At 51.3% G+C, this 23,374-nt stretch overlaps 10 protein-coding genes across 10 annotated transcripts; 2 read left to right on the plus strand and 8 right to left on the minus strand.

The window, feature by feature from the left end:
* Positions 1-255: 255 nt before the first annotated feature.
* DACRYDRAFT_118608 (uncharacterized protein) lies at positions 256-2,666 on the minus strand (the record flags this gene model as incomplete). Its single annotated transcript, XM_040770618.1, has 7 exons — positions 2,340-2,666; positions 1,898-2,290; positions 1,535-1,848; positions 1,135-1,483; positions 839-1,085; positions 642-789; positions 256-591 (listed from the first exon to the last, which is right to left on the minus strand). Exons 1-7 carry the CDS (start codon positions 2,608-2,610, stop codon positions 256-258), a joined length of 2,058 nt encoding a protein of 685 aa, XP_040625194.1. The 5' UTR covers positions 2,611-2,666.
* Positions 2,667-2,878: 212 nt separating this feature from the next.
* Positions 2,879-3,910, minus strand: DACRYDRAFT_118609 (ras-domain-containing protein; the record flags this gene model as incomplete). Its single annotated transcript, XM_040770619.1, has 7 exons — positions 3,827-3,910; positions 3,670-3,775; positions 3,555-3,621; positions 3,403-3,504; positions 3,137-3,354; positions 3,021-3,086; positions 2,879-2,971 (listed from the first exon to the last, which is right to left on the minus strand). The coding sequence occupies exons 1-7, from the start codon at positions 3,841-3,843 to the stop codon at positions 2,879-2,881; spliced, it is 669 nt and encodes a 222-aa protein (XP_040625195.1). The 5' UTR covers positions 3,844-3,910.
* Positions 3,911-3,963: 53 nt separating this feature from the next.
* Positions 3,964-6,939, minus strand: DACRYDRAFT_24378 (glycosyltransferase family 39 protein). The gene is made up of 12 exons (XM_040773663.1): positions 6,704-6,939; positions 6,539-6,652; positions 6,202-6,490; positions 6,038-6,146; positions 5,829-5,988; positions 5,591-5,774; positions 4,957-5,538; positions 4,588-4,905; positions 4,478-4,540; positions 4,387-4,430; positions 4,126-4,332; positions 3,964-4,073 (listed from the first exon to the last, which is right to left on the minus strand). The coding sequence occupies exons 1-12, from the start codon at positions 6,905-6,907 to the stop codon at positions 4,056-4,058; spliced, it is 2,292 nt and encodes a 763-aa protein (XP_040625196.1). The 5' UTR covers positions 6,908-6,939; the 3' UTR covers positions 3,964-4,055.
* Positions 6,940-7,254: 315 nt separating this feature from the next.
* DACRYDRAFT_24379 (WD40 repeat-like protein) lies at positions 7,255-8,738 on the minus strand. Its single transcript, XM_040773664.1, has 7 exons — positions 8,532-8,738; positions 8,388-8,480; positions 8,171-8,338; positions 7,970-8,122; positions 7,818-7,918; positions 7,572-7,765; positions 7,255-7,522 (listed from the first exon to the last, which is right to left on the minus strand). The coding sequence occupies exons 1-7, from the start codon at positions 8,688-8,690 to the stop codon at positions 7,338-7,340; spliced, it is 1,053 nt and encodes a 350-aa protein (XP_040625197.1). The 5' UTR covers positions 8,691-8,738; the 3' UTR covers positions 7,255-7,337.
* Positions 8,739-8,862: 124 nt separating this feature from the next.
* On the minus strand, positions 8,863-10,370 carry DACRYDRAFT_83421 (WD40 repeat-like protein). Its single transcript, XM_040776624.1, has 7 exons — positions 10,192-10,370; positions 10,049-10,141; positions 9,831-9,998; positions 9,619-9,771; positions 9,471-9,571; positions 9,225-9,421; positions 8,863-9,173 (listed from the first exon to the last, which is right to left on the minus strand). The coding sequence occupies exons 1-7, from the start codon at positions 10,357-10,359 to the stop codon at positions 8,989-8,991; spliced, it is 1,065 nt and encodes a 354-aa protein (XP_040625198.1). The 5' UTR covers positions 10,360-10,370; the 3' UTR covers positions 8,863-8,988.
* A 236-nt stretch (positions 10,371-10,606) lies between these two features.
* DACRYDRAFT_17987 (uncharacterized protein) lies at positions 10,607-12,953 on the minus strand (the record flags this gene model as incomplete). The annotated part of the gene is made up of 4 exons (XM_040771322.1): positions 10,607-10,866; positions 10,919-11,505; positions 11,756-11,778; positions 11,847-12,953. 4 exons carry the CDS (start codon positions 12,951-12,953, stop codon positions 10,607-10,609), a joined length of 1,977 nt encoding a protein of 658 aa, XP_040625199.1.
* A 392-nt stretch (positions 12,954-13,345) lies between these two features.
* DACRYDRAFT_57649 (heme oxygenase-like protein) lies at positions 13,346-14,171 on the minus strand (the record flags this gene model as incomplete). The annotated part of the gene is made up of 2 exons (XM_040775461.1): positions 13,346-13,597; positions 13,707-14,171. 2 exons carry the CDS (start codon positions 14,169-14,171, stop codon positions 13,346-13,348), a joined length of 717 nt encoding a protein of 238 aa, XP_040625200.1.
* Positions 14,172-14,534: 363 nt separating this feature from the next.
* Positions 14,535-15,157, plus strand: DACRYDRAFT_24381 (uncharacterized protein). The gene is made up of 2 exons (XM_040773665.1): positions 14,535-14,809; positions 14,864-15,157. The coding sequence occupies exons 1-2, from the start codon at positions 14,612-14,614 to the stop codon at positions 15,095-15,097; spliced, it is 432 nt and encodes a 143-aa protein (XP_040625201.1). The 5' UTR covers positions 14,535-14,611; the 3' UTR covers positions 15,098-15,157.
* A 253-nt stretch (positions 15,158-15,410) lies between these two features.
* DACRYDRAFT_110744 (uncharacterized protein) lies at positions 15,411-21,706 on the minus strand (the record flags this gene model as incomplete). The annotated part of the gene is made up of 16 exons (XM_040769114.1): positions 15,411-16,157; positions 16,203-16,357; positions 16,411-16,540; positions 16,593-17,265; positions 17,317-17,653; positions 17,708-17,784; positions 17,834-17,934; positions 17,979-18,065; positions 18,112-18,393; positions 18,442-18,612; positions 18,662-18,763; positions 18,813-18,916; positions 18,974-19,306; positions 19,358-19,607; positions 19,656-21,440; positions 21,491-21,706. 16 exons carry the CDS (start codon positions 21,704-21,706, stop codon positions 15,411-15,413), a joined length of 5,550 nt encoding a protein of 1,849 aa, XP_040625202.1.
* Positions 21,707-22,251: 545 nt separating this feature from the next.
* On the plus strand, positions 22,252-23,317 carry DACRYDRAFT_118615 (uncharacterized protein). Its single transcript, XM_040770620.1, has 5 exons — positions 22,252-22,513; positions 22,571-22,794; positions 22,842-22,917; positions 22,968-23,031; positions 23,083-23,317. The coding sequence occupies exons 1-5, from the start codon at positions 22,443-22,445 to the stop codon at positions 23,143-23,145; spliced, it is 498 nt and encodes a 165-aa protein (XP_040625203.1). The 5' UTR covers positions 22,252-22,442; the 3' UTR covers positions 23,146-23,317.
* Positions 23,318-23,374: the final 57 nt, after the last annotated feature.

Raw genomic sequence — 23,374 nt, forward strand, 5'->3', positions numbered from 1 at the left:
AACCCTAACCCTAACCCTAACCCTAACCCTAACCCTAACCCTAACCCTAACCCTAACCCTAACCCTAACCCTAACCCTAACCCTAACCCTAACCCTAACCCTAACCCTAACCCTAACCCTTCTAGGGTTGGGTTAGGGGGTTAGGGGTGCACCCTATAAATCTCACAGAACCCTGACCGGGTAGACCACTCAGTTATAGGAGAGGTACGGGGCCATCACCTCCCGTACATTGAGTCCATGAATGTACAGGATTTGTTAACGGCTAGCATAACTACGACTAGCCCGCCGCTTCTCGTGGGCATTTAGCATGCCAATAACATCATCCCAATCGCCACGCTCCACTAAAGCATTACTCTTCTCGTCGTCCTCGTCGTCGGACGGTACGGGTGATGCGGTACGGCTAGTCTCTCTGCTGGTACTTGCACTGCTTTTATTAGAATGTGTCCATCCGAATACGCGCTCGTCGAGCCAGGTCATTGGATGGATGAGAAGGTTGCCTTGGGCGTCAACCCCACTGGTGTTAGATCTCCGGCGACCCAGTGCAGGCGGCTGACCAGGCGGTGGTCCTGCGGCTGGGTGTACAATGCGGCGCTGCGAGAATTATAAGTAGGGGCAGAGGTCCGAGGCCATGTTAATCTTACTTGATTGAAGTGGTTTCCGTACAGCTTTGGTCCGAATTCATCTATGACAGAGGAGATCTCGTTTGAGATATCTGCTCGGGTCTGCTTCAGCTTCTCGAGGCGCTTATGTTGACCAGGCAATACGGCAAGAACCAGAGGAGGTAAACTCCTGATGAACATTGAGACCAATGTCATCAGTACTCGGGGAAAAGGCGTACTTGTAGACATCCATTCCAGCCTCGCCAAATTTCAGAGCACAATAACCTATGACGGGTACCACAGTATACGTGATGAATGGGGTAGCGATGACCCAGTAGGTCTCAGCGCCGACATAGTACGCAATATATGTTCCAATGATGGCGTATATCGTGTAAAGAATCGGAGTGAGAGCGAGAAAGACGAGAACTTTCCAGGTTGCCATCACATCTCTGGCGGCAACCTTTACGACCGATTTAGCCAATGCCTCTGAGAAGGAATGAGCATCCTCATCCAATCCAGTGAATTTTGGAACAACCTTTAGCTTTCTTCTCAGACATATACGCAGCAACAATGAATATTGGTCCATTGAGGATGACACCAGGAAGAGCAAAGATCGTCCAAGTGAGAACAAGACCGGTCCGATAAACGAGTAGGGTGAAGCTCTTCCACGCGGCTCGGGTAGCACCTTCTACTTGATGGTCTCGAAGGCCAAGAGCGTGAAGTTGCTCATTGTACGCGATCACACGCTGCTTAAGAGCTTGGATGCGCGGCTCGTCTTGAAAATGCAGGTATCCCTCAATAAAACGTCTATTGAGCTGGACAACTTGGCTCAGGGTCAAATGTTGGCCGGGGGTGTTGTACAACCGTCGGCTGGCTTGAATGAGCTGGCTTGACTATTAGAAGTGAGGTTGCGTGGGAACGAGCATGTGGCATACCTGCAATGTGTCGTAATCCGGGGCGCGCACAGTGACAGTCTTCAGAGCGTCGTATATGATCTCCAATAACCTCGCAGAGGCAAGGCGTTTCCCCTCTCCTCCCGCCTTGAACTGTTCCACGAGTTCTTGTGGAACTTCGAACGGTTGCCCAAATTCGATGACAACACGAGAGCGGAACTTGTGTGCGTGGAAATACGATAGACCGCAGGGAACTATCTGAACTTTCAGATTCGGGTCAGAAGCCATGGCGCCGAGGGCCATGATCGCGATTCCAGCTTTAAAGGGTAAAAGATCGGTCCGGTCGTGACTACCTCCTACATGGAGCTCAGTGCACCGGCCTAGTAAATTCTCGATTCTGCATACCTTCAGGAAATATTCCAATCGCACCCCCCGACTTAAGACGGTCATATACGTGCTCGTACATCTCGTGATGGTCGATATGAGGAAGCACTTTATAGTCCAATCCTGCTTTGCCGTCCTTTCTGAGCTTGATACACTGGTCTCTTACTTTCTTCGTTCCGATCGCACCATCCCCAACAGAAAATGGGCCCTTCAGTCGAGCTTCGGTGTCAGACAGAACTTCAGCGACCTGGGCGATAGCAGATGAAGCGGCCTTTGGGAGAAGAATCTGGTTCTTTGGGCCCAGCTGGGCGGTGAAGCTGGTGTTGATGCCATGGAGGAGAGTAGGATCGTCGTTGTCCAGATATACAAATCCCTTTCCCGCTTTTGCCACATCTTGAGCACGTTCGACAGCGACTAGGATAAGATCAGCATAGGTATGTCAATGGAGTGGAAAGAGGCTCACTTGCACCGAGGAGCCGTCCCAATGTCCCGATAAACCGCTCGCGCATGCTAGATGCTGCGACGATGAATCCGACATGCCTGTGCGACTCATTCCATACCTGACTTGCTAAGAGAACATCGAGAAACTGGTTGTGATGGGGAGCGGCAGCGAAGATGACGGGGCCTGTGCGAGGGATGTTGTATGCCCCTCTGGACCTGATCTCTCTGAAGAAGATGTTGAGGATAGTGCGACAGAAAGCGAGAGCGAGAGCATAAACCAATGTGGTCGACATGGTGGTATGAGAGAGAGCAGAGCTAAGGATAGTGTGCTCGTCGTTGATGCATGTCGACCGAGACCGTCAGTGGGGAATGGGGTCAGCGCATATGCCTGTCGTTGCCGTAAGGGTGCGTAACATGTCGAGCGTGATTGCCGCGAACGTGTGGGGCAATTACAGCTCCGGTCCTCTCCGTCTCGACGACGGGCAACACTCCTGAGACGATCATTATTTGCAGCACATACTACAATAATAAGATAGATAATACAAATACAACGTCAATCGTTCATGTACAGCAATAACCAGGGGGTTTCTCCTCCGTCTCCAACGAAAGTCCAGTTGATCCAGGCGCTGACCGGGCAGGTTTTATCCCAGACGGCTACATTCTCTGGTGAGTATGTCATACGAGGGGACAGAGGAAGACGCACTTTATGATGGTCGAATACACCCCGCTTAATCTTATCCAGGATATCCCTCACTGCACTCTCGAATGCCTGACCACAGATGAGCGATACGATGCTTGCTGCTTATGGAAATAAAGTACCTCTTCAATGTTCTCGCCGGTCTTCGCACTCCCCTCTAGAAAAAGTAAACCCTCCTCGTTGGCCCACGCAGCTGCTTCTTCCTTTGTCACGGCTCGCCGTCGGTCTCCTTCCTCTCCTTCCTGAAGCAGATCAAGCTTGTTGGCGACCAGAATGCATGTCAAGTTAGGATCGGCATGCTCTCGAACATCTTGAAGCCACGACTTGGCGTTGTTAAAACCTGCGTAATCATGAGAGCACTGCACGAGCGCCCAGACAGACCACCAACTTGTGCGCGACGTTGCATCATACACCAGCAATGCTCCAGCTGCGCCTCGATAATATGACCGTGTGATGCTCCTAAACTGCTCAGCACCAGCAGTATCCCATACTGTTCCTGAATGAGAAATACCGAAACGAGTCCGGCACAACAAGACGTACTCTGCACCTTTATAGTCTTGTCCTCATCCGCCAAATGCACCAATTTAGAACCAAACTCAACGCCGAGCTACTAGATCAGTCAATGGCTGCTCACGGTGCTAAGCGAAATACGCACTGTCGGATCTGGATTGGCCAGAAATCGAGAGTCGGTAAAGCGGATGAGTATGGAGCTCTTGCCAACGCCTGCGTCGCCGACAATGATGAACTTGATTATAAATTGCCTGCGACGATGTTATCTTGGGGCATTTCCTCATAATGCAGTGACAACCCACCAGGTAAGATCGGACATTAAAGCAACAAACAGTTGTTATAGTACACAGCGAAGCGAAGAGACCGTGGCATGCATGCGACCAGTGACCACCGAGACGGACAGGTGGCGCATGCTCACGACTGCGGGTATGTATGTGCACGCGACCCTGAGGACAGGGTTATCACGGATTGGTATTCTATGCGTGTAGGATAGTATACAGCATGCAAAACTAGCATAGTTAGTCCGAGCGTTTAATAGATATTCCAAGACTGCAGTTTGTCGTTCGTCAGAGGGTTCCTTTGGATTGTTCAACAAGCTCACCTTTCTCCACAACAAACCCTTGTAGTCCTGGATTGGGCCTTCAATTCCGAAAACGATACCTCTAAACCAGAGGAACGTCTCGATAACGGCCAGCGCGCAGAAGATGAAGACGGTCCATTTTGTGCGCTCCGACAAGCGTTTGGATTTGAATATGAAGTGATCCAGAAGATGGCCAGTCATCAGGACGGAGAACCATAAGGCGGGGAGCTGTACTTCTCGTTAGTAGACGGACTGCGTGAGTCAACTAGGGAATGGACGTGCATAATGATGGATGTATGTGACACGACCCATGGCCAAGAACGGGACTAAACACGTTTAATCTGACTGTTTGATCTGAAACGTGATCACTTACAGTAATGTAGGAACCAGCCTATCAAGGCGACTTTTCCGACGTACAAGACGTGGTCCCACTGACCTACAATATCCATTAGCAATGGCTCTGGTGGTATGGACAGGACATACCTGGCTCGAAATCGTTGTACCGCCGCTGCATCCTCAACAAGTACACGCCAAGGGCAACGAGAGACAGCAAGAGACTTGCTGTACCGCTCCACCAAACGATTGGATTGCCCAAGAGGTAGTATTTGATCTGCTGGTCCCCCCAACCGCACATTCGCAATCCCACATTCAGCCAGGGCCACTGGTAAGGTGTCGACGCCAGGATGTCTTCCTTGTCTGGGTCTGGGATGAGAGCGTTATTCGAGGTCATCATGGCGACATTGAGATGCCAGAAGTCACGGAAGAACGGTGAGCGGTAAAGCTTTACCTCGCCTCGAGGCACTGCGTATCGTGAGCAAACGTTATTAGTGCAAGAGAAATCAAGCTACGTACAACGGTCGTTCCAGTGGCTTTCAACGTTCCAATATGTATGAGCATCTCTCGGATTATTCTCCTTCACGCAAGATACTTCGACCTGTTTCCAACCCCATTGGGGAAGGATTGCATTGGCAGCTCGCAGATAACACCCTTGGGCGACGTGCTTCAGTCGTAGACGTGTTGTGAGAGAATGTATGCGGTGGACCTTGTCCTTGGAACCCATATTAAGATCATCCACCACTTCGACGGCCCAATGGTCTTGATGATCCCCGACAGTAGCATTTCCGTAACAACTGACCTCGTTGTTGAGTTTGGTAATCGGTGCTGGCAGGGGATGGGAATGCATATTCCGGCCGGTTGAGGCATGAATAAGTCGGACTGTATCCCCGTCTTGAAGGAAGCGAAGGTCGCCGTTTGGATCGTACTCCTTCTCGTCCCAGCGAGGCATAACCAGCCAGTGGTTATTGTCGTCTTTATAGTGGTAACAAGTGACCTGTTGCTGCTGCGAACCGGTAGGGTATGAGTGAGGATGAGAGTGAAGCAATCCGCCACCCCAACCCATGTTCTTGAGGGTGATCTTGGAGCCGTAGGCGACCTCTAAGTTCGATGTGAGTGAACGGGACAACACCTGCAGCGTTGTTTGCGTTACCGAGTGGATTCTGAGAGAAGTCGTTGCCTCGCAAATTGGCTTGGAATAAGGAGCTCATCTGGGCATCTCCAGGACCAGAGTGGTTCAAGATAAGGAAATGTATTTTGAAAGAGGCCAGGTACACCATAAAGGGTGTGATAATCAAACACAGGATTCGAGCCGCCCAATGCCGGAGGTAGATTCTCTAGTATACCGGCGCGTGTTAGGGCGGCGTCAAAGAACAACAATGTTGACGCACTATAGGCATTTGCAAATCGCCGAACTTCTCCCATAAATCCTCGATGGTGTACAGACCCACAAGCGCGGTGACGAAAAAGCCAACCCACTTCACGCTGTCTACGCAACCGATAGACACGCCGGTGAACGCAAGCCAGAACCACCACTCAAATGAAAATGATCTGTAGACCAGAATCAGCCTTGTTTGTAGTATTGGGCAATAGTACTCACCTCCACTGTTGATTATGGAACTTGGTGAGACCGAACACAGTAGTGAAAGTGAAGAACAAGAGCATGGAGTCAAGTAGAATGAATCGACTGATTGTAGCCCAGGCACAATCTACAGACCAATCCGTCAGCTATGGCAATCCAGATCGGAAGATGGACGATCTGACCGCAAAGTACCATGAGCGTGACAAGATGGCAGGCCCTTTGGCTAAAGCCCAACTCCACGGCGGTAAACCAACCGATGGGGACCATGCCGACACCGAAGGTTGCAAGAATCACCCGCATTGCGGTATACGGAACGTGGGAGGGGTACGCTTCGCCTGACTTGAACTCAAAAGAGCCATCGTAGCCGGACAACAGCCCGGCTAAACCGACGAGCATCTTCCCAAGCGGGGGATGCACGTCGAAGTAGAAATCCCGCTTGAGGTAATGCGAGCCGAATTTACCGAAATGGGCCTAATGAAACCATCAGACAAAACATCTCATGGGCGTATTCTGCCTCACCTCATCCCAGACTACCACGTTGGATTTTCCGATTTGGTAATACCGAGTAAAGGCGGCAAGGAGCGTGTAGATGACGGGTGGGATCCACTCCCAATTTTGTTGAATAAATTCAGTCTGTGACACAGTAAACATGCCATCTACGCATAAATATTGACGATGACTCACGAGCGTTGATGGCGGCGGCAAGCGACGCGGTCGGACATGCTGCTGGCCTCTAGGAAGGAATTTGGCATGCTTAGCGCTCAAGCCCTTCCCGTCGGCGTCGTCCTGCGATGCGCTTTGATCATCGTAGACAAAACCTTCCTCCTTTTTTGAGTTCCCATAGCTGGAAGAGGACACGTTCCTCCTGCGTGTGCTCTCTTCCGCCATGGAATAGTGAAGCGGTAGACCTTCGTCGTCTGTCGGGTCCTGGTAAGGGTCGTTTACGTGGATGAAGGACGCGTCGTCGTCTTCAGGTAAGAGAGCCTCTGTGAAAGAAAGATTGTGGTAGGTTGCTAACAGCGGGGGCAGTGAGCGGGGCGGCATGTAGAGCAGCCCGTTTCAAAAAGAATTTGAAGTTGAGATGAAAAGCGTTCGTCGACGACGGCGACCAGGGCCAGGGGATGCCGATGGGGACTGCACCAGACGGAGGCAGTTCTCCTTTACAACGCTAATTTTGGCATCCCGTCCTTACCGGATCATCAGAACGTACATAATGAAGATATGTAGAGATGTGCATTGACAACAGAACGTATGCTCCCAAAAAGATAACTACAAGGTATCCTGAATGGAGTCGCAGAAAGCGTACTGCAGCGAATCTCTACTTCTTCGGTGGTCTCTTCCTCACCTCTTCCTCCTTGATCGGGTGCAGCATGATCTTGTTCGGATGACCACTCACATTACCAGTGTATCCTTTCGACCAGTCGTAAGACACCGCATATGCAAAGACAGTGCCGCTTGCGTTGAAACATGTTGTCGATATAGAGCTCTTCGTTGGTTCAAAGCCTGTCATGTTCTCAGTTTGAAACACAGAAACGAAAAGAGTGTCACGTACTTTTCAACCGACTTCTTGCATCTTTATCCCAAAAAGTAAATCCTCCGTCGGAGCCAGCAGTCGAGAATGTGCCTTGAACTGGGTGGAACTTGATATCGTTCACGGAGTACACATCATCCTGTGACTTCGTAGGCCCATCCTTCCGGTGGCATCGGAAAGAGTAATTGGATGTCGTGTTCTGTTCGTCGACATTGCTGATGTGAGGTCAGCTCATCACACGCCCCTAGATAAGTGATCCATACGCACTGGATTGCCACCCTCCCTTCTATGCTTCCTAGTGCAAATCCGTCCGCGCTTGGGAAACATGTTATACAACGGGTTTGTTGTTTCAGCGGGCTTGGTATACTCTGGCAATAATCAGACGGTGTCACTAACTCGGCCCTCTCAGCCGTACGTACGCGGTGGATAGTACTAGGATTGGTTAGATTGATCATTGCGATTTGGCGGTCGCCAGTTGCCGCGACAAGTAACGGGTATTGGACGTCCATCCCGTAAACCTTGTGTGTCAAGGTGACAGTAGCCACTGGTTGAGATGATCGCATGTCCCAGTACTACTTCAGTCAGTGGTACGCATTGTACTTGGTCATATGGATCCTTACTTTGATCAGTTTATCCCAACCCCCGGTGGCCAGCACGTTGACCTGATCCACCCAACGCACAGCCTTAATCGGTTCGTCGTGGACAGCGACCTGCGTGGACTGTCCCGAGGCTACATCGTACACTTTGGCGATCTTGTCTGCACCACCGGAGAATACTTTCGAACCATCCTTGAGAGATGTGAGATAAAAAGGAGAAGACGGTGGCGAACACACTTACTCGACTCCAACACACAGACAAAACAGGCTGTTCATGTGTGTACATAAACTTGCCCTGCGTCACGCCCGCCGGTCCCATCTCATATGCACGGACCTGTAGTGCATTCAGTATGCAACAGGTAACACAAGGTACGAGGTTGCTCACAGCATTATCCCATGTACTTACAGCCAGAATATCGGCTGTGGGTGAGAAAGCCATCCATGAGATAGAGTCTGTGGGAGGTTGTTGTACCTCAACATCCTTGGAAACGTCTCCAAGAGTAGCAGTTGTGCTTGTACTCGCTGCTGAAGGGAAGAAGGACATGATGAGGACAGGAGCGGCAACGAGGAGGAGCAGGAAAACAATGACTACATGTCGACGCGCCGCTCTTCAAGCGCCCAACGCGTGAGCCCTGAAATGTGTGACCTGCGGGATATGAGAATCATGGGAAAAGCTTCATACAACTACTACAATTAATATCTGTGTAAAGGTCAAGGTGACAGGTGTATATAGATACATGAGTGTAATATAGAAGCTACGGTGTCGATTATGCCGGTACCTTGTCTCTCATCCAGAGATCGTAGAATACCGGGACTACACGCGGTGAAGAAACAACACGAGATCATTTCTTAGGTGGCCGCTTCTTCACCTCATCCTCCTTCACCGGATGCAGCATAATCTTGTTGGGATGACCGGTTACATTGCCAGTGTGCCCTTTTGACCAATCGTATGAGATGGCATATGCAAATGCTGTCCCGCTTGCATTGAACGCAGTAGCGGAAATGGGATTCAGACCGCTGTCAAAGGCTGCAAAGCACACATTAGGACAGAAGTTGAGGAACATAAGCAGCCACATACACTTGAGCCTACTACGGGCGTCCTTATCCCAGAAGGTGAAAACCCCGTCTGCTCCAGCAGTAGAAAACGTTCCCTGCTGGTGGTGGAAGCTGATGTCGTTCACCGCATAGACTTGCCCTTGATCTTTCGTTCCAGGTGAATCCCTTCGGTGACATTTGAAGGAGAAATTTTGATTGGTGATCTTCTCATCCACGACTCTGAGTCGCGATCAGCAAACATCTTGAATTGTATACAGACTTCTCTTACTGAATGGCAACACGACCTTCTACACTTCCCAGCGCAAACCCATCCCCAGTTGTGAAGCAAGCGACGCATCTCGTCTGATGTTTTAACGGGCTTTGTATTGTCTGAAAAGAATGAGTATGGATCAGACATCTCCATCTTGAGAACATACCCGAACGATCTGAGTTGGATTTTGGAGATTAAGCATGCACACATTACGCTCAGCGGTGCCGACCACCAACAGTGGATACTGAATGTCCATTGCGTAGACTTTGTGAGGCATCTGAACTGTCGCAACCGGCTGTTGCTGACGAGTATCCCAGTACTACAACAAAGAGAAATGAATCCTCATTTCTAACCTCGTGTTCAAGGCCAGGTACATACCTTAAGGGTTTTGTCCCAGCTCCCCGTCGCCAATACGTTTGCTTGATCCACCCACCGAACATGTCTGACAGCATCCTCGTGCACGGCAACTTGAGTCGTCTGACCAGTGCTTACGTCGTACATCTTGGCGAGCTTGTCTGCACCTCCGGAAAAGAGCTTGGTACCGTCCTGATGAAGATCATCGGCTGAGAACTTCTGGAGACGCTGAGATCACGCACCTTGCTCCAACACACGGACAACACAGGCTGGTCGTGATTATACATAAATTTGCCCGCAGTTTGTCCGCTCGCCATAACCTCGTACGCTCGTACCTATATCCTCATTTAAAAACAACAACACATTGAGGAATAGCGCTGCGCACTCCATTATCCCAGCTGCTCACGGCAAGGATGTCAGCGGTTGGTGAGAAAGCTAAGCACGAGATGGAGTCCGTTGGTGGCTGCTGAACTTCGATGTCCTTCGATAGATCACCAGGGGTGGCAGCAGCTGCAGTGCTCGTGCTTGCTGTTGCTGATGAGAAGAACGACATGTTGAGGAAAGTGAAGGGTATATGCGAAAGCAGTCCTTTTTTGTTGTCAGGCGCGACTGGCCAACCTAGCGCGTCGCCGGAGGCATTCAGCAATACCTGGAGTGTTGTTTTTTGGTTCTCGAGGTGCGGAATTCAATTACGAATTAAAACAATATTCTACAATCACTTTGCTTTCACGTATTACAGGAGATGAGCTACAGCTATGTAGACACGTAATCATATCATGGTGCCCTCGGTGAGCGCGGTCCTACTTGCTCTCTATTGCAGGCAATTGTTTTAGCACTTGTGAAGCGGCATCTTCCTCGGCGTCAGCTGCAGTAAGACCAGCTCCTGTCACCTTGATGTTCAACGGGGCACCGATAACCAGAGGTATCTCGATGTTGCGATCGCCGTCACGACAAACACCCAACTGAAAGATGCCCCAGGGCTTGTAATTCATGTCCACAGTGGGATAGTGCTTGCGCATGTACTCATCGAGCTGCAGCTTACATCCAGAAAGGCCTTCAACTGCAGATAAAAGGGTGAGGATATGTTCTACTCAGATCGATGAGTAGCTCACATGTCCTTTTTATCCTCTTGACTGGTCTTTGTGGTCTTTGCGGCGAATGCGCTTTTTTGACAGTGTCCTCACCATGCCCCTCGCATAATTCCTTTTCTTTTCGTTTTGGTGGACGCCAAGTATCTTCGATCTGCACGGCCGGACTGTCCTCGTGCTCGTCTATCACTGCTGCCAGCTGGCGTTTCGGAGGATGCAAGTCAACTGGGATACGCACGGCGGGTTTCTGAGCCTTGTTGCCTGGGCTGTCTTCTTTGAGCGCCAGCGGAGGCAAGCCATCTCTGATTCGCAGTTCGTCCGGAGAAAGACCATCGTTTTCGAAGACACGACGTAGCGGCTCTGGCCTGGGTTTGAACTTCCGTTGGCCCCCGTGCCCGCGCCGGGGCCCGTTAGCACGATCTCGCCCATTTTCCTCGTTTCCTGTAAAATCAGGCCGTGGATATAATGTTGGGCGCTCGGGAAGATTGGGGTGGGAGGCCTTTCCACCACAAGAGTTTTGAGCTGATTGTGGCACGGAGCAGGAGTTTGATCCTGCAACGGTCTCTTCAACCTTCATCTGAGCAGCGCTGTCAATCTCATTGATTGAAACCCTTTGTGAACAAGTCGTCGTCATCGTCAAAATGGGATGACTTCTTTGATTGTTGGCTCGAGATAAGTGTGATAGAGAGGAGATCGCATGTACTCTCTCTTTTTGCTTGGCTGTGGGTTTCTCGCTCGAGGGTGGAGACGGTAGGAACAGTGTTGCGACCGTAACAGGTGTAATCATACCTATCTTGGGGGCTGCGACGTTGCTGACGGGGTTTTGTAGAAACATTCCAGCCATCGGCTGGACATCCGTACCTTCCTCTACGGTGGACGGCTCTCTACCCGTTAATCAGATTAAGTACATCATTGGGTAATAATTGGATTCGTACATAGCTTCGAAGCTCACAGGCGCCGACTCGGTCAGGCGGCCTTTCTTGCTCCTTCGGCTAGGTACGGCCGCCTTTTTTTCTTCATGCGTGGTGATACTTCTGAGGAGCGCGGACCTTTCAAGATGCGCGACAAGTGCCTCGCGGCAGTACTTGTAACTGACGGTCATGTCATGGTTGTTGTGCACGACGATAGCCCCAACAAACGCTTGAAATGTGTCGGCCAGGATTGGTGTCGTCACGATAGAAGCATGGTTGGCAACAGCAGCGATACGTTGCGGGAAGTCACATTCGATGGCTGCATCAGCTAGCAACCCCAATCCCGATAGAATTTGCGCCGTTTTCGCCTGCCATTGGATAAGAACTTGGTTTTCTATCAGGTGAGAAAAGCTCACCTTGTATACATCAGCCGTAGCACCGGGAAACAATGAGGGGAGCTCCATCAATACAACCAGTTGAATCAACATATTCCCCAAAGATTGCAGATGACGGAAGGCCTCCGGTCGCTCTTTGCCCTCCAGACCGCAGAACACGATTTGCAGGGTTGCCTGGTCAAGGAGCTCATATGCCATGGCAACTGGAGTCGCCGAAACGATAGATGAATCGGGCATCGCGTGACGAGGATGCAAGTCATCGGCAGGGACGATCGTCACTTCGGGAACGGCTGCACTCGCATCTAGGCAGGAAGGATGCCACGCGTTGACGAGCAAAGGAAGATGAACTCCGACCGCTGAACTGGAGACGCGTTTCAGAGGGGTACTGGTAATGGCGCGAAGGGAAGCATTCTCCACAGACTTTGGCTTTGGGGCGGGTAGGATGACAGTCGTTGAGATGCAAGAAGCCGCGGAGAGGGTGTAAGAGGTGGTGGCAGGGACGACCAGAGGTACAGTATAATCGCCAGAACACATCGAAGTATTGAGTGGTTTATGAGTCACTGACTCCTTGATACGTACGATGGCATTGGACGCCATGGCAGGATCGTCGGTTGCCGATGGAGCAGGAGTCGCAAGAACAAGGCCAGTCGTCAGCAACGCGTTGACAGATAATCGGTGCTTCTTAGACTCTAGGAAGGAATATTTTGGGTCCTTCGACCCAATGCGCAAGTTGAAGAACGCCTTGCCCGACATACTTTAGTTGAAGGTGATGCGAGATAACTGAGGGGACTCAGGAAGGTGGTAGAGGTAAGTAAGAGGTTACGCACATACTTTCAAATAGACGGTAGAGAGGAAGCGAAAACGGTGAGAAGATTGCGGCGGCTGGTTTACCTTTATATATATCAGCGAGAAGGAGGGGGAATTCCTTTCTTGCCGCTCTCCATAAAGGGTATAATTCTATGGTTCCACACGTGATGGACCACAGAAGTGATGGATGTCTGGACCGAGTAGGACGCGTTGCGTCCCTCGGCGCAGTCTATACCCGCTTTTCCGCCTTGAAATTTTATTTCCCTTGTTATTGGAGGGAGATATTGTCCTCTTCTTTAGACTTCCGCGACGTACAAGATTGTTGTGGGAACATGTGTTCACATCTTCGGCCAAAACATCTCCTCCAGGTGGAGAACGCGGTACATAACGCCTTCCGCCTTCTCGCAGCTACTGTCATTCCTGTCCACTGTAACACCGAGTTGGTCGACAACCTCGCCAAGTTCATCGACAAACTGGCGGAATTCGGGGTGGCTCCAGTTATGGATAAATTTGTCTAACGCCGCAGCAGCAGGGCCCGGTGTCTCGGCCGGGGAGCATTGGGACGCGAAAGTCCATGCTTCGAGGTAGCACTGCATTGGAATGTAAGTAATTGCCGTATAAAGTCCGCATATGGGGTCGTCATGCCTTTTCCTGTTCGAGAGGTTCAGGGACGGCTATCCGATACGAAAATATGCTTACAGTAGCCCAGAGTAGAACAAGGGCTTCCTCAATTGTTCCCTGAGTTCCAGTTGCAATCATAAAATCGACATACGCGGCAGTATCAGGTAGGGGAAGCATGTATGGCCGCACTTCGCCCGACAGGATGGCCTTGACGCCAGCCGGAACTGTGCGTATATCGAGACCATGTTCCTCAGCCTGACTAAGGAAAAACGCCTGCTCTTCTGAGACGTTGTTGAGGCCCGTACTAAGGAGTTTGACTAGCTGTCTCCGGACGTCGAGGGGTGCTTCGGTGTACCGGGAGAGGATTAGCCCGACAAGCTTGAGGTAACCGCGGGTGTAGATATAATCCTGTGTCAACCAGGCTGAAAGCGTCTCCTTGTCGAGAGTGCGCTCCCCTGCGGCCTTCAAGAACGCATGTCGAGTCGCTCGTTCATATGAAGGTGAGAAGGTGGTAAGGAGGTGACTGGTCAGGGATGCAGGCATGGTAACAGTGTAGAAGTCAGGGGTTAATTGCAGGACAATAGAAACGCTATCTTATCTCGGATTTCTTCCGTTGATCGGACATCGGATTAACATTGTCGATATATTCAGATCGAGTCCGATCCGTCTGTCATCCGCTATGCAACTATCTCCAATATCCGATACTTTCACTGTACAACCGACACAATTTGACTTCGGTTTGTAGTTCATAATAATTAAGAATTTTTATCCCTCTCAGTCCTGCAGATAATAGACGCCGAAATTAGCGACTGTTTTGGTTCGGAGTGTGCCGGCTCGGCATCAGGGGTCGTGTGCTGCGGAGACTAGGCTTGGCACACCCTCAACATATAACAACACGTCAAGTCAGCATCTTTGGGTTGCCAGCGCTCCTTTTCCCTCTACCAAAGGGAGCACGCTCCCCTAAGAGCGACAGTGCCTACGCTATGTTTGTCACCTCAAGGTTACTGTTCTTCTACCTGGCAATATTCGTCGGCGCCAATGTCGCCTCTCCGGTGGGACTGAACTGCTTCGATTGTCCCGGGACCAACAAGCACGGCGCGGGGAATTCGTTCCAGGACATGCACCACGGTGGGCTCATCTGCTTTTACTCGGGAATGTCTGCGGCTTGTTCTTACGAAGCAGTATGTCCAATGCTCTCCTCTGACGTTAAGATTCGAGACTGACCACTAATACAGACAACCGGTGAAGCGTGGCGGGAAATACCATCAGACTGTCTTCCAACCGCCCAGCCCGTGCACTGCTCAACAGAGCACGACTCTTCTTCTCCAGCGGCCCGGCCACCTGTTAAGGCGGGATCCATCATGGGCGTCATGAAGGGCAAGATGGGGAACAGGCTGACCGCGCAGCAACGGGAAGAGAAGGCGCGCATCTTGGCAGACTTATTGGCTGGGGGACAGTTTGGCGCATGACATTTACGGGACGATCTGTTGTAATTTTCGATTGTGAACAATGCATCATCAGCTTCTGTAGTGTATCTTCTTTCTGACGTGCTTTCCATGCTCTCACGGCGGGCCCCCGTGTTCCTAAACTTCCCACCGGTGGGTACCAGCGCATCATACAATCACACTGTATGATTCAGTTGGTATAAATACAACATGGCAAGACTACTAATGGGTGGAACGAAAGTGTGAAACAAAGGCCAGATGTTGTGATACGGAGCTATGATGCTCAAATGGGTGGTTACTGGGTATGGATTGATGGGAATCTTGCGATCGGATATCGTTAGCGCCTCTTCTTGTACTTGCCTTCGTGATCAAGGCGCAAGGAGGGGTCCATGGAATTGCGAATGCCGAGTGCCACCTTGCTCAAAGCTTCGGTCGCACCAATGAAGGGCTTCAGGACGGCAATTGGGACAGCCCGGACAACAATGCGGACGGGTCCCTGCAATACGTGGTCAGTGCTTGCCCAAGCAAAGGAAACAGAACTTGCCTCGTCGTTTGGTCGCTCGTACACTTCCATAGGTACAGCCAAAATAGTCTGAGCAGCAGAATGCATGTTCTTGCTCAGACTCTTATAAGCGGCTTGCATTCCTTCTCGGAAATCTGCTGGCTGATCCGCGTATTTGCTGATGTGCTCAGGCCGCTCAGGGCGTTCATCACCAGATTCCTCTTCGCTCCAGTCGTCAACCAATTCCGCCGTCACGGGCGAACTGAAGTTGCCACCTAGGACATGCTCCGCCTGCTCGAGGATAACTTGTGTGCCGGTAGCCAGTTGGGCGCCGACCTTCAAAGCTTCCATCGCCGTCGATTTCATAAAGGCTCCTGCGCCCTTCTGCAGTCCGCGGACGATACGCTTGTCTTTGCGGTACTGGCCAATAGGCAGAAGCACTAGGTCGGCCATGCCAGATCCCACGTTAACAACCGATTTGATTGGATGAATGCCGGACAGAACTTCAGCTAGCTGATGCGCCTTGACGTCTGGAGTCCACATGTCGTTGAGCAACTCTCCGACCTTGGCCCACCCAGTTATCTATGTATCATCAACATAGAGTCGGTCAAGTAAATATGAACTTACGCCCGACAATTGAATATGTCTTAACGTGATTTCGGCCCCGTCCCAGTGGAAGAAATTCATGAGCTCGATGGTCCGCCCATCGCGAAGAGCTCTGTAGTCGACACGTTTGGGCTTATAGTCAAGCTTCATGTCAACAGGGAATACCTCGACATGCTCTAATATATTATTGAGCAAGGTGTTCCGCTTTCGTCAGTGTGGAAAGCCTTACGGATGAAAGCGTCTTGTGGGGCAGCTTCAGTCGGTTGAACGACAGTTCCCGGCCTTTGGAACATGAAGAACTGCTTGATGAAGTCCAGCGCATCCTGGTCTACATTGAGCTTTAACGGAAGAAGTTTGGCCTAGACATAATGGTCTGTCAACATGTGGTGGATCCGGCGATTATACTCTCACCCTGAGTCGCGCCTCCTCTGTTGGTTCATCTGGCTTAGGCCGCACACTACGAAGCTCTACGCGTACCATGTCCGCTCCAGCTTCGCGCACATTGCCACGAAGATCGGTGTGCAGATCCGTCAGAAACTTTTTCCATGTAGAGGTCTTAATATGATCAAGAATTTCGAAGTTCCTCGACATGATCAACAGTCGGGAGCCCAAAGGATCACGACTGCCCATTTGGTCAAACTCGACAGATAAGCCACTGGCACAGAACTGGATCCTAGCCCCATGAGAACGAGTAAGACGTTTCCCTTTGCTTCGAGAAGAGCGAGGCTGTGGTCGAGGCGAGCTCCTGGGGAAGGAAGACCACGAACTGGCTTGGCTGGCTGTTTCCGCTTCATCATTCAGCTCCTGGTCAATAGCCGCGATTAAACCTTCCGTGTCTAAGTCGTCCGCGTCTGGAGGAAGACCGATGTAAACTGAGTTGAACAGGGTAGCGCCAGCATCCTCCACGCTTTCATCAGGCGTTTGACCTTCGGCAAGGAGCTGCCTGATCTTCGCAAGACGTCGCCGGACGGCCTTCACTTCCTCTTCGATGGCTTTGCGAGTCGGCGCCCAATCATACCCGTCGTGCATGCTGAAGGTCAGGTCGCAATCTCGTATGCGAAGCCTGAATCTGGAATCCGCTAGTCTAAACAAGTACAGGTCAGAGAATGCAAGTTCCAGATATTGTCTGACTTACTCAGGGGATGGCTTGAGTAAATCCGCAGCTCTTGCCTCGTTGTAATAGTCCTCTGTTATGTACAGCGCTTCCGGATGCACCATTCGAATTGTTTCGCCTTCATGCTGGGAAATAATCTCAGGATCCAGGATTCGGACATTCGCCAAAGTTTGTTCTGGCGATTCAATTTCATCAAAATCATCGTCATCCTCTGTCCCCGGTCCCAGGGCTTTGTATCCTCTACGAGGAGGGAAGGATGTGCCTAGATAGTCCTCATTTGTAGGCAAGTCATCTTTGATCATGTCCGGAATTGACCCAAGCTCGGGCACTTGACGGAAGGCGTCCTCCTCGATACTCGCTGTTCCAGCATCAGCATACGCAGTGAAGAAAACTGAAACGCACAAAAACTTACATAACAGACCCTTACTATGTCTTTTCATAGGCTCAGGTGCTCTGACGGTGTTGGGATAGATGCGAGGAGACGGCGGTCTAAGAATATTGATCAGCTTCTAGCGAGCAAGGGTGACTCCTGCCATACTCCTTCTTTCCGAGGGTACCCATATCTGCGATGAAGTCTCCAAGAGCACCGAAGGTATCCGCGCACGCGTGGATGCCTACGATTAAGCGTACGATGGTGACCTACAACAGGTAAGATAGAATGACCATATCAACATATTGCCCACCTCGGTTTGTGGTCTCGCGTCTTCACCGCCACTACGAATGGTTGTCTCAAGTTCACCAACTTCCAGTAGGGACGCATATCCTTCGCGCTGGGAATAGGGTAAGGCAAAGTTTGTTGCTAAATAGGGGATTTACCTTCCAGAAATCGTACCCCGGGGAAGGCACGTTTCGATGATTTCGATATCGTGATGTTTCCCTGGCGGTCACCGGATTATCAACTAGCATAAGATGAAGCGCCCGCGCTGAGACATCAGCAGAAGATGTGGGGCTGTTCGCGACAATAGAAGTGGACAGATTCAAGTCGCCCATGCTGAGAGCGACACAACCTGGATAATTGGGCGCCAAAATACGGACGGAAGCGGATAGCAATTGTGCAGCAACAAATGCCTTCTCTGTCGGAACAGCGTTTTCGAAAGCCTAATAATGACATCAGAAGAGGTTTGCAACATACGTCTTACCACATACGCCAGCAGGAGCTTGGAAAAATAAGCCGAGATGATGGGCAAACGCAAGGTCCGGGGGAATTGACAAAGTGAAGCCGTAACCGGTGACCTTAATTGTGTTTTGCTTGAGTCCGGTCTCCGCGTTTGTGGCGGACACAAGCTGTACGTGCAACGTTGGTCTTGCTCCAACGCTCTAGAAAACGTGATCAGAATATTTCTCATTTGTTTGGTGATGGACAAACCAGTGATCGTGGAGCTGTCTGATCAAGCAGGGTCAATGATCCCGTGGGTGCAGTCTCAATTATGCCAACATCAACAGCGGATACGGAGAGAACCATTTCATGCTGGACAAGAATGAGATCTGTACAGTGAAAAGAAGTGACACAAACAGACCTTTTCACCTGACTTCAGCTCCGCGATCACGTCCACATCAGACAGCGTTAGTTCAAGCGGTCGGACTTCTGCATACTCTCGAGGAATGAGCAGCTTGATGGAAACTAGCAATTGATGTTGGGTTAGCACATAGCAGCATAGTCAAGAGAGCTATCCTTGACCTTCAGAGACAAGGATCTTGGCCGCTGCCCCCCCTGATTTCTCTGCAGGTGCCAGGGTAGTCGCGGTGGATGTTGGCGCGAGAGCTTGCACCTTTGTCGCAGCATGAGTCAAGTCGTCAACATACAACTGAAGGTTGTCGAGAGTCTTCTTGTTAAGCTGGATCCGGATCTGAGGAATATTGGCGTCGACCTCGATAGAGGCCGACGGCACAGACAGCTTGGCGGCAGAGGTGTACACCGAAATGCGCGGAAGCAGGGGAGCAGCCTGGTCCAAAGGGGACGTAGAAACTAGTAGCAACGGTGTAAGGGAGATAAATGCCGCAGCAGTCAAGTCTGCAGAGTAGCATGAGTCGATTGCAGTGGACTGTGCCCAAGTCTACTCACCGCTCGCGGCATGGAAAGCAACCATGAGGCGTTTACATTCCACAGTTCCTACCAACGTGCGTTCGACGCGCTTTCCATGCCATCGCACAATCTCGCGCATAGGTTCAGCCTCCCCAGTAACAAACCGAAGAGAATGGAGATCCACGACCAACGTCCCTGACCGAAGTTCCGTTGCTGGGGGAATCGGTGCCGGCCTCAACAGGACACGGACTAACGAGAGGGTCAACAGGAATGTGGGTGGTGGACCCTTCTGTATCAAATCAGACTAGGACGTGATAATTAAACGGCAAAAGCGAACCTCGCAATGGTCGTCTTCTAAATCATCCAGCAGATCTTTGACCCGGCCAGTGGTAGGCAGCCCCTTGGATGAGCGTCGACTAACTTCTCCAACAGGAATGGGGATCTGAGGCTGGCCCGTCTTGAAGACATCGGCGAATGGCACAAACTGGTCAACCAGACTGAGGTCGAGATGCACCTCCACAGGCAAAATTTCCACAGTCGTCGTATCGGCGACAGCATCTCCGGCGCCTTCAGCTGCAACAGCAAACTCATGCCGCGCGCGGATAACTTGGGAGGTAGCTTTCCGAGGAGCTGGAGTCCATGGCGAAGGAGAAAAGATAGGGAATAGCGCCTTGCCAGAGGGGTAAGGATCCGATAACGTTTCAGAGAACGAGATGATATCGTAGGACTCTGCGTCTCCCGAGCATCTCCAGCCAATCGTCACATTTCCGATCTCGCAGTCAATGCTGCGTTTGGCCTGTCTTGATCTTGCTCCTCGATTCCGTCCTGATCCGTACGACGTTCTCCGAGTTTGAGCAGGAGAACCTACGGAACTGAGTTGAGCAATGGGCGGGGAGGAAGACAAGGCTATCGCAGCTCCAAGGCTAGTGGAGAAACCGGCCGAAACAGTAGATATAGCAAGAAGGAGATGTGACATCGGTGGCTCGAAAGTTGTATTGCACAAGCTGTCCAGCGAGAGAGTGCCGAGATACGGCATGGCATACGCCATACACGCCCCAAGATTAAGTTGAGCTTGCAGACCTGGCACCGATACAGGCTCTGCCGGCCTACCTGGCACGGCTGGGGACATCGCAGACGGAACAGACACTTGCGAGACAGTAGACAGAGCTAAGCTGATCACTTGTGGTGTTATAATGGACCGGACCACAGGTAGGTCGATAGAGATGGATGTCTGACGCGCAAAGACAGTGGCTGCGGGGAGGAGCGATGTGGATAACTGAGCTTCCACACTTGGAAGAAAGAGAAGTGGCAGCACACGATTTGGTGGTACTGGCGGCGTTTCTGAAATGGAGAGAACCGAAGCAACGGATTCTGGGAGGCTATCGTATGCTGACGCATACATGCTCTCGCCAGGTTCAATGCTATCACCAAGAGGTGTATGACAGGACTCGATGTCTGCAGGTTCTTCAAGAGCTTGAGCGAATATGCGTAGATCTTTCGCATAAGCACGTCCACCCGCTTCGGCTTCGGCTTCTCGCTGCACGCCCTCATAGCCTGCTTCTCCGAGGGTGAGGACCCACTCCCAACCAGCCTTGGGATCGAGGATCCGGATGGTGATGTCGTGCAGTTTCAGCGAGAATCTTGAGACGAGTCGTGCAAGGATGGAGGTGAGAATAGAAACCGCAGGTGGCTCGTTTGACTCCTCCGGAACATCCGCTGATATGAAAGAAGCAGATCCATCGAGGGGCTCGTTGATTGTCATGAAAGGGTCAATGGAACCGGGGATTTCCGTTCGCCCAGGTGATGTTCCGGGGCTGTAGACCGGTCGGGAAGTAGGAGCAGTAGCAGAGTCGATAATCGAAGCCTCTAGGTCTCTTCGAAGTGCTCGACCCTCTTCATTCTCCGCCATCACCTCACCGACGAACTCAGTAACACTCTGGGCGAGATCGGGTTGATGAGCAGCATCGGAGGATGAAACAGAGGATAGTGTGAAGGAGAGGGATAGACCAGAGAGACTCAGTGCTATGGGAGCAGTAAGAATCCCTGGTAAGCTGAAGGACATAGACGCAAGGTGGGACGATGTCAGTCGAACAGGGAGGCCAGGGATAAGCGCGTTGATCGCCTGTACACTTCATGAGCTTTGGAAAGATTAAACAGGATATCCCAACGGACCTCTTCCTCTAACTCGACATCCTTGACTTCCACCCATCCTCGTCCCACCTGTGTATCTAGCTTGTCGATCTCAACGCCACCCCTCTTGAGCAGGTGGCCTATCGACCTGCGAATGGCGAATGAAAGGAGACGGTTCTGAATCTGAGCTGGTACATTGAAGGATGGCAAGCGAATTGATGGTATATACGAGTACCAGTTCCAAAAAGAAGAAGACATTGCAAGGATATTGTGAGAGATGTGTTGTTACAGCAGGTCGTCACCCCTCTCATCCAAGCTCGCGAGTCGATGGTGAAGGCGTGCGCCGCGTTACCCTCACCAAAAGGAGATAGGGACTCATCGAATGACGCCAGGCTACTATGTACGTAACACGGAGGCTTAAATGCACGTGATGACGGAAGCTAAAACTTCAGGGAGTGTGGGGGGCCTATGCAAAAATCATCGCAGCCCCTCAACAACATCCACTCTTGACATCTCTGTTCCCTACCATCATCTCATCCATCTTAACATCTCTTTTACTCTTTTACCACATCTCACAACAAAAAAACCTAAATGGCTGGACGTGGATGCTTTAATTGTGGTGGTAGTACGTGTTGCTGTTGATTACGTATCGTGGCGGGTCGCACCGTTTTCTTGTTTTGGGCCAGCGAAAGGGTGCAGAGAGCGCTTATTTGCCTCTCTGCCCCCTTGAAGCAGTTGTCATTTCCTCCTGAGCTGTTTGTCATTATGTGTTGAGTGGTGCTGACGTGGTGTTTGGTGTTCTTGTTCGCTCGTGGTCGTCGGTTGTCGCTGTCGTCGTATTCGGTTACGTCGCTGTCGTCGATATGCATTCGTCAATATAATGCCCCTTCGCACGCTCGCATTCCATTGCATCTGAAACCCAAAGTTGGCCATCAGGCTGCTGCCTGCCCTAAGGCTGGTACCCCAACTTGCTACAACTGCGGTCAGGAGGGTCATGTTTCCCGTGACTGTACCATGGAACCCAAGCCCAAGGCGTGCTACAAGTGCGGCCAAGAGGGCCATATCGTGCGCATATATGAACGTAAAGGATGTATCCTTGTGTTGATGATGGCAATTCCCTAGTCTCGCGAGTGCCCCAACGCTGCTGATAGCGGTGCCGGTGCTGGCGCCGGCGGGTGGAGTTCCAGTGCCCAGAACGCGTTCGGTGGTGCCCGCAGTGGCCAGGAGTGTTACAAGTGCGGCAAGGTCGGCCATATCGCCCGTGCCTGCCCTGAGGCCGGTGGAGCTGCCGATGGCGGGTACGGTTCGTTCGGCGGTGGAGCCTTCGGTGCTCGCGGCAAGACTTGGTAAGCCTGCGTCCGTTGCCTGACCATGGGTTGACGAGTTCATATAGCTTCACCTGCGGTGGTGTCGGACATCTCTCCCGCGATTGCGTCCAGGGCGCCAAGTGCTATAACTGCAACCAGACTGTTAGTTCGTCTTGGTCCAGTCATTCGATTCCTTACATTTTTGTTTATAGGGTCACATCTCGAGGGACTGCCCCGAGCCCCAGAAGCGTGCTTGCTATACGTGCGGTTCTGAGGGTGAGTTATTGGCTCCTCTCGTGTTACTCGCCGTTGTGACATCTTCTCCAGGACACATTTCCCGTGATTGCCCCAACGGCGCGACCGCTGCCGCATAATCGGTCGAATGTCTGAAGCAAGTTCTCGTCCCCATGTACAACTCTGTGGGCCGGCCAAGCCGTGCCGTCTCTCTCTCTTACTCTGATGATCTTGCCGTAGTGTTTTGTTTTTGAAAAGAGAGTGCGCCTCTCATCGTCATGTTTTACCTTTTGTTGTTTGTGTTGAAGGTCGTACTGCCATGAAATGCAAGAAGGGATTGTTGGCGTGCTCAAATTGATTCACGAGGTCTCGTTATCGTGTGATC

Source organism: Dacryopinax primogenitus (genome assembly GCF_000292625.1).
Source record: "Dacryopinax primogenitus strain DJM-731 SS1 chromosome Unknown DACRYscaffold_19, whole genome shotgun sequence".
Lineage (NCBI taxonomy): Eukaryota > Fungi > Basidiomycota > Dacrymycetes > Dacrymycetales > Dacrymycetaceae > Dacryopinax > Dacryopinax primogenitus.

Bases quoted from the DNA above. Each gene is read 5' to 3' on its own strand.
- DACRYDRAFT_24379 (XM_040773664.1), bottom strand. From the start codon at position 8,690: ATGTCCTTCTTCCCTTCAGCAGCGAGTACAAGCACAACTGCTACTCTT. The intron at 8,481-8,531 runs GTGAGCAACCTC...AATGCACTACAG, and splicing joins TAAGTACATGGGATAATGCT to GTCCGTGCATATGAGATGGG. The intron at 7,919-7,969 runs GTACGTACGGCT...GATTATTGCCAG, and splicing joins ATCCTAGTACTATCCACCGC to AGTATACCAAGCCCGCTGAA.
- DACRYDRAFT_24378 (XM_040773663.1), bottom strand. From the start codon at position 6,907: ATGGCGGAAGAGAGCACACGCAGGAGGAACGTGTCCTCTTCCAGCTAT. The intron at 4,906-4,956 runs GTACGTAGCTTG...CACGATACGCAG, and splicing joins AAGCCACTGGAACGACCGTT to TGCCTCGAGGCGAGGTAAAG. The intron at 4,431-4,477 runs GTAAGTGATCAC...AAACGTGTTTAG, and splicing joins AGGCTGGTTCCTACATTACT to TCCCGTTCTTGGCCATGGGT.
- DACRYDRAFT_118615 (XM_040770620.1), top strand. From the start codon at position 22,443: ATGTTTCCCGTGACTGTACCATGGAACCCAAGCCCAAGGCGTGCTACA. The intron at 22,514-22,570 runs GTGCGCATATAT...GCAATTCCCTAG, and splicing joins GCGGCCAAGAGGGCCATATC to TCTCGCGAGTGCCCCAACGC. The intron at 23,032-23,082 runs GTGAGTTATTGG...CATCTTCTCCAG, and splicing joins CTATACGTGCGGTTCTGAGG to GACACATTTCCCGTGATTGC.
- DACRYDRAFT_24381 (XM_040773665.1), top strand. From the start codon at position 14,612: ATGTTTGTCACCTCAAGGTTACTGTTCTTCTACCTGGCAATATTCGTC. The intron at 14,810-14,863 runs GTATGTCCAATG...CCACTAATACAG, and splicing joins CGGCTTGTTCTTACGAAGCA to ACAACCGGTGAAGCGTGGCG.
- DACRYDRAFT_83421 (XM_040776624.1), bottom strand. From the start codon at position 10,359: ATGTCGTTCTTCTCATCAGCAACAGCAAGCACGAGCACTGCAGCTGCT. The intron at 10,142-10,191 runs GTGCGCAGCGCT...ATGAGGATATAG, and splicing joins TGAGCAGCTGGGATAATGGA to GTACGAGCGTACGAGGTTAT. The intron at 9,572-9,618 runs GTATGTTCTCAA...CATTCTTTTCAG, and splicing joins ATCCAACTCAGATCGTTCGG to ACAATACAAAGCCCGTTAAA.